This window comes from Nannospalax galili, unplaced genomic scaffold (genome assembly GCF_000622305.1).
Source record: "Nannospalax galili isolate Female #2095 unplaced genomic scaffold, S.galili_v1.0 scaffold648, whole genome shotgun sequence".
Lineage (NCBI taxonomy): Eukaryota > Metazoa > Chordata > Mammalia > Rodentia > Spalacidae > Nannospalax > Nannospalax galili.
Window position 1 is genome coordinate 3,833,560 of NW_008360311.1, and position 11,817 is coordinate 3,845,376.

Here is an 11,817-nt window from a genome sequence, read left to right on the forward strand (position 1 = left end):
GCAGAGAAAAAGGGTTAGGGAGGACAAACCAGTGTACTGTCAAAATGGGCCCAAGGGTCACTGAGGTGCGAGTAGAACTTACCTCCCTTCTGGAGCCCCAAGTTGAACAAAATGAGGAAACAGAAGAGAGCGCACCCCTGACCCGCCTGCCCAGTGGCTCCATTTCTTTGCTTTTTCCACTTGCTGAGGCCGTCTGTGGCTTTCAGCTCAAGACCCCTCAGGCATCTTCTGTGTCGCCTCTGCCTGTCACCACACATCAATCACCCTTTGTTCTCTGTGACTCTGGCTCTCCTTCCCCTTCTCATTAGCGGTTTTATGATAACGTTGGATCCACTTTAGATCTACTCCGATTGTTCCAGAGGCTTTCCCCATCCCAAACCCACAGTGACAGTGGCAGAGCCTCCAGCCACGTACAGGATCCACAGGTTCTAGGATTCCGACGTGGACATGTTTACGGACAACTCGTCTGCCTTGACGCCATTTCTTTTTCCCAGCTCACTGACAGCAGGTGTACAGAAGCTGCAGAGCCAACAGATTCGTTAATAAACTGTCTCAGCATCACCACCTCCCAGAGGGATCTAAAACCTGATGCAAGAGCTCAGGACAGGTGTCCCAAGGTCACCCTTGTTCCAAGCCAAGAAAGTTCTAGTAAACTTTGCCTAATGTTGTCCTTGACATTTTTGCCATTAGAAAGAGAAACTAGGGTCAGCCCTTGTAGATTGATGTGAATATTCAAATTTGCATATTAATAAAAGATGCTGGCTTTGGACCTCCTTTTATATTGCCAGAAACCCAGTTTTCACTTTCTTCTTCAAAGGAGTTAGCCAGGGTTTCCACAACACATTCGGATGGCCACGTCTGCTTTCTTAGGCAGATCAATTTTCTGAACACATCAGAGGAGCTTTTGGCCACCTGGACCTGTGGCAATCCTTTGTCAGGGCTATAAACCCAGAAATCAATCCCAACACTTTCAAATGTGCTATTCAGTATGGTTCTTAGTAAAATCAAAGTTCACAAGAGGCCTGACGGAACCGAGTGAAATGAGTCTAGAGGTAGCCTTTGTCCCTGCGCACCAGAAGAGGGCCCACTGGCCTGGCCTTCCATGGATTCTAAAAGTGCAGTGCTACCTCCCTAGGGGACATTTACAGCAGGAGGCATCCTGTTAGTGGGCAGGGAGTAGGGGAAGCCACAGGCATCTGTGAGGAAGACCACAGCTGGTAAACTCAACACGAAGGAGCACAGCAGCACGAAACGGTCTGCCTGTGTGCTCACTCATCAAAAAGCAGCCAGTGTTCTGTCTCCTCACCCACATCCACCTGTTATTCTGCTGTTCATTCCTGAGACCTGGGTTCAACATCACCCTCAGGCTACATAAGCCACAGTGACCCACTCCAGCAGAAGCTGTCTGTGCTAAACAATTCTAAACAATGGTTTAAGTGAAAACAGTTTAATCCACAAGGCTGGATTGAAACCAAAGACCTACAGTCTAAAATAAAGATCTCTCCTCCATATAATTAGAAAGTTAAAATGATACTAAACTCTAACTTAAGATCATCAAATTTAGGTCGGAAAGTGTTGATTTTTAATCCAATGACTATTTTGACATTGAAAAATAAGTATCAAGGGGCTGGAGAGATGGCTGAATGGTTGAGAGCACTGTCTGTTCTTGCAGAGGACTCAGGTTCAATTCCCAGCACCCACACGGCAGCTAACAACCGTCTGTAACTCCAGTTCTAGGTGATATGACGCCGTCTTCTGACCTCTGTGGGTACTGCATGACTTGGGTGCACTTACACACATGCAGGCAATACATTCATACATATAAAATAAAAATAATTTTTTTTTGGTCTTTTTGAGACAGGGTCTCCCTGTAGCCCCAGCTGTCCTGGAACTCACTATGTAGACCAGGCTGGCCTTGAACTCACAGAGATCCGCCTGCGTCTGCCTTCCGAGTGCTGGGATTAAAGGTGTGCACCACCATGCCCAGCAAAAATAATAAAATTTTAAAAAAGAAAAATAAGTATCAAATGACTTAAAAAAGTATTTTCCTTATTTCCTTTGGTACCCTTGCTTGGCTGGCTTGGCGCCCTGGCTGTGCTAGCTGTGCTCACTGAATGTTCAGGAAGAACTCTTCATTCTGAATATATGCAGTTATTATTGAAAAGTCCAGAGATGGAAAAGCAAGAGGCTTGATCTGTCCTGATCTCTTCCTGCGTTCAAGTCTGGCCCCATCACTTACGGAACAACTTCGGATAAGGTGTTTTAAGACATTTATCAGTAAAGGAGAAATAATGGAATACACCTGATGGTTTGCAAGCATTAGAAGAAAATGTATCTGATAAGTATCAAGTGCTTATAGCACCCTAACAATTCACAGTGTGGCCTTTTCAGTCCTGACGTTCCTCAAGACTCATTCAAACCCCTTTAAACACCTATGGCATTGCTAGTTCCTTGCAACATCCTGAGGAAATAAAGCTGGGGAAACAGTGCTGACTTCACAGTTTATTAGTATTTGTTTTGATTTGTTTTTTGAGACAGGGTCTCACCATGCAACTCTGGCTGGCTGGCTTGGACCTCACTATATAGACCAGGCTGGTCTCAAGCCCAGAGAGCCACCTGCCTCTTCCGGGATTAAAGGTGTGTGCCACCACATCCCGCTCAACCTCACAGTTTACAATCTAGAAACAAACAAGGTTTTTTGTTTGCTTGCTTGCTTTTTTGAGATGGGGGTGTTCCTGTAGCCCTAACTGACCTGAACTCCCTATGGAGACCAGGCTGGCCTCAATTTCTCAAGAGATTCGCCTGCTTCTCCCTCCCTAGTGCTCAGATTAAAGGCAAGTACCACCACACTGGGCTGAAACAGGGTTTTGGTTTTTTTAATTGTGCAGGTATATATGTATGCATGCATGTGCATGTGAGTGCAGGTGCACAGACACGAGGTGTCAGATCTCCCCCTGGTGCTTCCCCCTGGTGCTTAAGTTATAGGGGTAGTGAACCATCCCATGTGAGTGCTGGGAACAGAGTCCTCCAGAGATGCACACTCTTAACCACCAAACCATCTCTCCAGCCCCATGCATTTGCTTATTTAAGAACCTGTTCCTGGGGCTAGAGATGGTTCAGCGGCCTCTTGTGTAGGACCTGGGCTCGGTTCCCAGCACCCACATGGCAACTAACAACCATGTGGAACTCCAGTTCCAGGGGACTCAATCTAATGCCCTCTTCTGGCCTCCATGGACATGTCATGCACAGGTGCACTTTTGTACACCCAAGCAAAACACTCATACTGCATTTAATCCCAGGACTAGGGAGGCAGCAGGCAGATCTCTGTAGAGATCTGGTCTACATAGATCATGTCTAAAACCCAAAACCATTACCTGACTTTCTTCCACATTTTCATCCAATTCTTAACAGCTTTTATTCAACTGTGTAATGCACAGTATAGAGCTGTTTTAGGGAAGGTGGGCAAACACTTTTTGAAAACTCATATTGAAAATTTGACCACCAGTAACTTTAAGGTAGCATTGATGCTGGGCGTGGTGGTGCACGCCTGGGAGGCAGAGGCAGGCAGATCTCTGTGAGTTCAAGGCCAGCCTGGTCTACATTGTGAACTCGAGGCCAGCCTGGTCTACATTGTGAACTCCAGGCCAGCCTGGTCTACATTGTGAGCTCCTGGGGCTACAGGGAGACCCTGTCTCAAAAACACCAAAGAAAGAAAGCAAAGCACTGATCACAGCTGCACATTCCGAGTTCAGCAATGTGAGATCACAGTGCTTAGAAAGAATGTGTGCAAAGGCAATCACCATGTGGCACAGGTAGAAGTCATATTAGGGAACTAGTATAGGCTGGTATCAACCGGTAAACGGATTTGTCTTCCTGTCTTGTCTAAATGTGTCACACAGTACCTTCTCTACTTTCTTGTCTATCCACAAGTCTGTTTTCTTATAAGGCCAAATTCAAACTGGCTGACAGGACATAAGCTTCTGTCGGTCCCTTTCCACGGCTCAACACCAATTCCCCACCCTAGCCCGCACTCTTCTGCCCCTCAGCCCTGCTCCATTTTAACCTACCATTTCTAAAAATGCCTATGTTCTTTGAGACATCTACTGTACCTGCCAGTCCCCTTGACTGCCCACTTCCATTTACTGTTGATCGATGTTATTTTTCACCCGTTATCTCGCAGCCACCAACACAAGGTCTTGAGCTTTGAGTATCTGTGGCTGTCCCGAGGTAAACTCATAGCCACGCCAGGTACCACCTTTTGGGTTAATAATTTTATATCACATAGGTACTATGCTTACAGCTAAATAGAAATTATCAAGAGAAGTGATCTAAACATAAGCATATGATCCACAAATTTAATGCTTGTAACCGAAGCACCTTCACAGCCACTGCATGGTTCCTGCTGGGCCTGTGCAGTGAGCATACCTCCTCCGTTTCTACGGCAGCTTCGTGCACACTTCCACACCACTGTCCTATCTGCACACTAGCCACATGTGGGTTAAACTGTGGTTTCTTTTCCAATATCTGAAATCCATTTCTCTGAAAGTCACCCACCGTAGCCTAAAGAGGGGAGGGTCACACGCACAAAACAAAGTAGACATTGATATTAGTTTATTTTTTCTACTTAACTTTTAATAAATGAGAAGAAACACAGTAGTCTTGTCTCATATAGAACATTTATAATACATAACAATCCATAAAGCCTCGTTGTGAGGTAGGAACAGCTTTGGAAAATAACACACAGTCATAAAACACACAGTTAGGTAAAATGCTGCAGCGCTGTAGCTCAATGAGATAACTGCCGCGTTGGGCCCACAAGATGGGCGACAGCACACAGAACTGGCACGTCGTGGGCCTCCAAGGTCACGGAACCACTGATATACTCTGTTGTGCTCTTTCAAGGCAGACCCATGTCATGGTGATTTTTGTCTTTTGATACATAACCACATGTTAGTTCTATGTTACATTCCCCTCAGCATCTTTTGCCAGATACTGAACCATAAAATTTTTGGTTTAGAAGTTTAAATTCATTAAATACAAAAGGCTCCTGTGCCAGTGAAAATGACTGCTAAATATTCCAGAGCTTGTTAGTAAAACAAAACAGCATCACCACATCTATCTATCTGTCTGTGGATAGACAGATATACGCAGAGCTCTTTCAATACAGTGCTGTTATGTTAGAATCCCATTTCAGAGATGGGAAGCACAAGACAGCTTCAATTACAAAGACAATAACAAACAAAAAACCCTTCCACCTTCCCAAGACTTTTAACACTGTTTTATCACTTAACTGAAACTCAGTATTAAAATAAATATTTTTATAATGTAGAATTACTCTCCATATTTGTGTATGAATATCTTAAGACAGCAGGTTAATCACATTTATTATTCAAATGATATCTGCTTATAAAACAGTAAAAATACTCAATACCAGTTTACCCACCAAACACTTTACATTACGTTCCACGGGTCTTTCCCTCAAAACTTTCAAAAACTCAAAATAACAGAGAGCACTAAGAAGACACACACGTTAACCGCCTCCTACGGTGACTTTCCAAAGTGCACTCCATAGAAAAAACCTTCCTGTTCAGATCGTACATCTTAGGATCAAGTTATTCAGCATTTTGGCTTTTTAAAGTGTAAAAATAAATACAGTTAAAATTCTTGAGGATTTTGTTTTTCATATTCTAGCCCATACCCTCCAGAAAAAAATTTAATCGTACGAGCTAAAAGCTGATGGTGGAAAATGAACCCTGTCACTCCAAGGCGGCAGGCGGCTTGCACAATTTGCTAGTTTTTAATTCAGAAGCATGCAACACCCTCCTTACCCAACTTCAGAGAAGACAAGTTTCTAACCGTAATGTACGCTGATCTTGCTCAAATAGGAAAGAGCCAGCAGAGAGCCACAACTCTCAGAACTGATGCAATGCTATGACACACATGCAAACAATGGGCTAGTCCCTAAGAAGTCAAGGTAGCGCCCCACTTCTTTCAGGAAGAAAATAAGCTACTTTGGAAAAGACACTCAAATTCTATAACAAGCATTTTTTTTTCTTCTTCTTCTTCTTTAAAGATAATGCTAATGTAGCTAAAACTGGGTTAGAAAGTGCATTGTAAAGAAATAAATAATTCTCTAAAACTCCAAGGTGAGTCAGCACCCATGGATTTTGCTATGACCAAGTCCTTTGAGAAAAAAAAAGCCAAGCCTATAGTCCCCACTTCGTTACACAGAAGCTACTTAAAAATTATGAGACGTGACATAAAGCCTAAAGGCCACCACCTCACAGCACTTCTAAAAACTAAAGCAAGACAAGCTGTTCCACGCCTTATGAACCACTTTAAAACACTGAATTCAGGGGCTCCTTTAGCCATAAGCCTGAGCACGTTGCACTTCTAAAGAAAACCCCATAGGGTGTGTTACCTTTTTACCTGCTATCCTACAGGTATCAATGCTGAGATGTTATCTCATTACAACCTTGAGTAAGGTGTGGTTAGGAATGCACTTGACACAGCACAACGCAGCCCCCTCTCACCCACCACAATCTCAGTCCATGTTAGGGAAAAAGAAAAAGCATGTGAAGAACAACCCAAACCTTTTTGAAAAATTCAAAATAACTACCAGTTAAGGAACTGAATCACAATCACCACACAATATTAGACTTATTGAACAATCAAGATGTATTACAAATTGGCAAGTTACGGTTTTGGCCCATTATAGTAAATAGGAACTTACAAACTATGTTCCTAAAATTAACTTTCTCATCAGAAAATTCAGCTGTTTTCAAATAGGCCCATTGCCAGCAACAGGCTTATTAAAGAAGGGGAAAAACATCCAGCTACAGAGAAAGATCGTCCCTTCAAAAAGTAACTGTCGTAGTCCAACACTTTCAGATTATTAAGCAAGGAATTATTTCAAATCCCAAAAGGTAACTTTCCCAAAAGTAGTCAGCTATAAAAGTTATTGAAGTAGTCAGAATACCTTGTTCCTAGAAAAATAGAGCTATATGTAACTGATATTAATAACATTCACTCTTCTTAAAGACAAGAAAACTACATTTTCTTCACAAAGCATAACCCTTCTCTATCAAGAAAAATATAACTTAAATATCTTCAAATGTTCGTGTTGGATTTGATCTGTAATGGAACAGACACCGAGGACTTCCTGGGCGGATCTTGTGACATCTCACAAAGCACACTGGTAGACTGAGCCATGTCAAGACCCCAAGACTTAAAAGAATTTTAATTTGTTTCTAATTGTTCATTTTGTGTTCTAAAAATTTAATGTCCAAATTTCATTAACCATCTGATTTTTTTTTTTTTCCTTCCCAGTCAACAGCTCTTGCCAAGCACGGGCTTTGCTGATTGTGCTTAAAAAGTTGTTCAAGCCCATTTGTGACTGGTCACCATGAACGTTGTTAAGACACAATTTAGCTTGCACTAAAGAAAAACAAGCTAAAACTAAGCATCCTCAAAAATATTTATACACTATGAAAACTTTTAATATTAATACTAGTCTTTCAAGAAAATAGTGCTGGTGAACCTGTTTTAGACTAACTTTGGTAGATTAAAACCAGCTGAAATTCTCAAAATAATTTACGAGATGTAATCTATTACTGTATGATCATCTACTTAAGCCTGCTGTTCCTGCTCCCTACATGCCCCACTGTGTAAACTGTCATTCATTTTGTGGGCATCTCACTGTTTATTAATGCTCAGCAGTAGAGAACAGACTAGAAACTAATCTTACTTCCTGCTGACAGCCAAGAGTCATTCTTAAAATACGCTGCCATTATGTTATGCTATGATCTCAAAGGGCAAGTAAATATACCTGAGACACCAACGGAAACCAACTTGATGATTTTCAAGGTTTAGCAATTATAATTCTAACAGATAACCTAAACAATGGGGGGGCAAAGAAAAGCAGAGAAACTGCAGTAACATTTTATTTATCCCCCTAATTCTTATCATGGGAAAACCGGGAATCAAATGTCATTATGTCACATAAGGTTTATACACTTAAACAAAAATGTAACATAGTGTTGAAACTGGCTTTCAAAACGTGTCACAGCATAGCTGCTCCTATGCACTAATAATCCCAAACTGTAATAGAGAACTCTGTATGCAGTCCCATTACGTTCTTACAAAAATGTAATTAAACTGTGCAACCAGACAAGGACGTCAATTACACTACTTGGCAAACTTAGAATTTCAATAGAGTCTATTTTCTCTTGCAGTTTAAAAGCAAAAGTCAGGTATCACATCTTTTTCAAGACTCACAAAGATGATTCGGGCTGTTTGTTTGGCACGTTTTTAATATCTATGACCACAGTGGGGAGGCTGCTGTCGGTGTTAGTCCTCCTGGGCTTCTTCTCTGCATTGTCATTGAGCTCTAAACAAGAAATGCCACCTGTTGGGGTCTTTTCTGTGTCCTTTCCAGAACGGGCCTGCGGCCGTGCCCCACAACACTGTTTCAAGGCGCACTGAGTTCTGCAGGCGAGCTCACAGGGGACTACACCTGATTTAGAGCCCACACTGGCAAATTCAGGCTGGATGGTGGTAGCGTGGATTCCGTGATTATGAAAAACATCTTTAATGGTCTTGGCCACCTGCATGTATGATGCTGGATCTTCACATTTTATGTGGGCAGTGGCAATGATTCTGCTCCCAGCGAGCTGCCAGACATGTAGCTCATGGACTTCCCCAACCCCTTCAACGTTTCGGAGCTCCTGTATCAAATGTCTGATATCGATTTGTTTAGGAACAGTTTGCAGAAGAATAAGAGCAGATTCCTTAAGCAATGGGTACGTGGTGTAAAGAAGGATACAGACCATTATGATGCACAGAGTTGGGTCTAAATAGAGCACCCAGCACGGACCTGCCTCGTGGACTGGTGCGTGAGTGCTGTTGATTCTGTTTACAAAGGCTTTGCAGGGATCAGGAAAACACGGATTCACACAAAAGTCCTCTTCAGAACAACCTTTCCAAGAGAAGTAAAAGACCAAGGCATTTACTACCACGATCACTGAACCCAAGGCATCTCCGAGGACATGCAGGAACACGCCACGCATGTTCAGCTGTCCCGCCCTATCCTCATCTTCGGATTCCAGATGGTCAGGCTCCTGGATGAGGTTCCCATTCACTTGTACATCCACTGGATCGTCACTTCTGGATTTTTCTGGCTCTACAACGAAATAAGATGTTTTTTAATGAAGTACATTTCAAGCATTTATATAACCACCCTTTTTAGCACGGAAGGTGGGTGTTTTCCCGTAAAAGTGTGCTCAGAGCAATTTTAGGATGAACTGACATCCTGGGCCCCAGTCCTAACAGCCAGGACTAAACCAGTCACTGCATCCTGCTCCTCCCTGCCTCACTCCTGCCCCCTACCACCGGGCTGGAGCATCAACACCCCCATCTACTTTGGGCTCACACACAGGGAACCCTAACGCTGAAGGCTATCCGCAGTTAATCGTAGTTGTGGAGAAATCTGCTAACGGAGCTGACCTGACCCCAGGTTCCCTGCCGTCAGTGTCCCTAAGCAGGATCCTGGAAAAAACAGGATGATAAAAAGGTGGTGTCTTAGTAGACAAAGCAACAATCAGAGACCATCACCAAAGCCGGCGCAATAATCTCTCCATCCCTCAAAGTTTTCAGGTCCACCTCCACATCACAGACTAACACTGCCCTGCAGAGGGAAGAAGGGGAAACTTTTCCTGTGCACGACTCGGACTCCACTGACAGGTTACTCTGCACCTGACATACCCAGACAAAAAGATGCTAACGCCGCACTTGGGCCGGTTCTTCTCGGACCCCATCGAGAGCACCTACGCTTAGGATGAAAAGTTTTCATGCAGAACACGACAGGAATACATGATAGTCACTCCAGCACCACCACACATCGTCCCAGAGTAAGTATGGAACGCGCCTGGACACCAGACAGGTGCCAGGGCCTGCGGCTGTCAGGATCCGGGGTCAGTTACACACACACACACACACACACACACACACACACACACGCAGCCCTTTACAAGAGCCCTCTACCCGGTCTTCCACGCTCAGTACACCCTTAGGCAACCTGCTCAGGGGCAGAGGGTTTGAGGTTAACTTGCCCAGGCGCGCGCGGAGGTGACCGCCTCCAGGCCCTCCACCCTGCCTTCCAAGCTCAGTGTATCCTTATGCAACCTGCTGAGGCAGAAGGTCTGAGGCTACCCAGCCCAGGCATGCTCAGAGGTGGGGCAGAGGGTCTGAGGCTACCCAGCCCAGGCATGCTCAGAGGTGGGGCAGAGGGTCTGAGGCTACCCAGCCCAGGCATGCTCAGAGGTGGGGCAGAGGGTCTGAGGCTACCCAGCCCAGGCATGCTCAGAGGTGGGGCAGAGGGTCTGGGCTACCCAGCCCAGGCATGCTGAGGTGGGGCAGAGGGTCTGAGACTACCCAGGCGCGCAGAGGTGGGGCAGAAGGTCTCAGGCTACCCAGCCCAGGCGCGCAGAGGTGGGGCAGAGGGTCTGAGACTACCCAGGCGCGCAGACGTGGGGCAGAGGGTCTGAGACTACCCAGGCGCGCTGGCAACCGCCAGGGGGCGCCCGGCGGGGTCCGGCTCTCACCTGCTGTGTCCACCTTGAGCCCATTGGAGTTGCTGGTGTTGGCCACCAGCGTGTTGGTCTCCTCTTGGTCCGGCGCGCGGCCGCCCACCCCCGCCGCCTCGCCGCCCACGGCTCGGCCGCCCTTGGCGCGCGCCGCCCTGGCCGGGAGTCCGTGTCCGTGTCCGTGCGCGTGTCCGTGGCCCGCGCCGCTGTGGTGGTGGAACAGGCAGAGCCCCAGCACGTTCACCAACAGCCCCGCCGCGCCCACGCCCAGCACCACCAGCGGCCGCTGCATCTCGTGCGGCTCCAGGAAGCGCTCGATGGCCTCCAGCAGGATGGCGAAGCACAGCCCGGTCAGGAAGATGGCGTTCACCAGCGCGCCCATCACCTCGGCGCGGATCCAGCCGAACGTGTTCTTCTGCGTGGCGTGAGTGCGGCGCGCGAAGCGCTCGGCCACCAGCGCAACGACGAGCGCCAGCACGTCCGACAGCATGTGGAAGGAGTCGGACAGCATGGCGAGCGACGCGGTCACGCGGCTCACCACCACCTCCAGCACCATGAACATGAAGGTCAGCAGCAGCATGCACAGCAGCCGGCCGCGGTTGCGGCCCCAGCAGCCCATGGTGGCGGCGGCGGGTGGGGTCCGGGGCGCAGGGGGTCCGGGGCCGAGCGTGGAGATCCGGGGCGCAGAGCCGGGACCGAGAGCGGAGATCCGGGGCGCAGGGGACCCGCGGGGCCCGGGCGCAGAGTCGGGGCCGAGCGTGGAGATCCCGGCAGCCGGGGCGCACGGGAGCGCAGACCCGGGGAGCCGAGGCCGGGAATCCGGGCAGCCGGGGCCCCGGGAAACCGCCGCGTTCCTCAGGCGCCTCTGTGTACGGCGGGCTCTGCTGGGTGGCGGGGCGCGGGCGGCGGGCGGCGAGCGTCCGGGCGGCCGCGCATCGGAGAGCGGCGGGGGGGGGGGGGCGGGACCCCGCGAAGGAGCCCGCTCACCGGAGACGGTGTCTGCGGCGACTGCGCTCCGCCCGGCTTCGGCCGCCTTCTGCGCCCCCCACCCCCCGCCTTTGCAGACGGTTTACAAAAAAACTTTGCTTTGCACTCGGAACCCCCGTTTTCACACGGACCCGAGCATGACAAGGCCCCGGAGCCCCGCCCCCTCGGCCCGGCTCGCTTTCCCATTGGTCAGAGCGTCCTCACGACAGCCGCGGCGCCCCGCCCTCCGGAGATCTCTATTGGCTGC

General features: G+C 47.6%; 1 protein-coding gene and 1 long non-coding RNA gene across 2 annotated transcripts in view; one reads left to right on the plus strand and one right to left on the minus strand.

Annotated features, from left to right (window-relative positions):
* Positions 1-4,589: 4,589 nt before the first annotated feature.
* On the minus strand, positions 4,590-11,693 carry Slc30a1 (solute carrier family 30 member 1). The gene is made up of 2 exons (XM_008824819.2): positions 10,602-11,693; positions 4,590-9,181 (listed from the first exon to the last, which is right to left on the minus strand). Exons 1-2 carry the CDS (start codon positions 11,200-11,202, stop codon positions 8,274-8,276), a joined length of 1,509 nt encoding a protein of 502 aa, XP_008823041.1. The 5' UTR covers positions 11,203-11,693; the 3' UTR covers positions 4,590-8,273.
* LOC115068697 overlaps positions 11,030-11,817 on the plus strand; it is a 5,474-nt gene continuing 4,686 nt past the window's right edge. The window contains exon 1 of the long non-coding RNA XR_003848032.1: positions 11,030-11,149. This is a non-coding gene — a long non-coding RNA (uncharacterized LOC115068697). The remainder of the gene's footprint in view (positions 11,150-11,817) is intronic.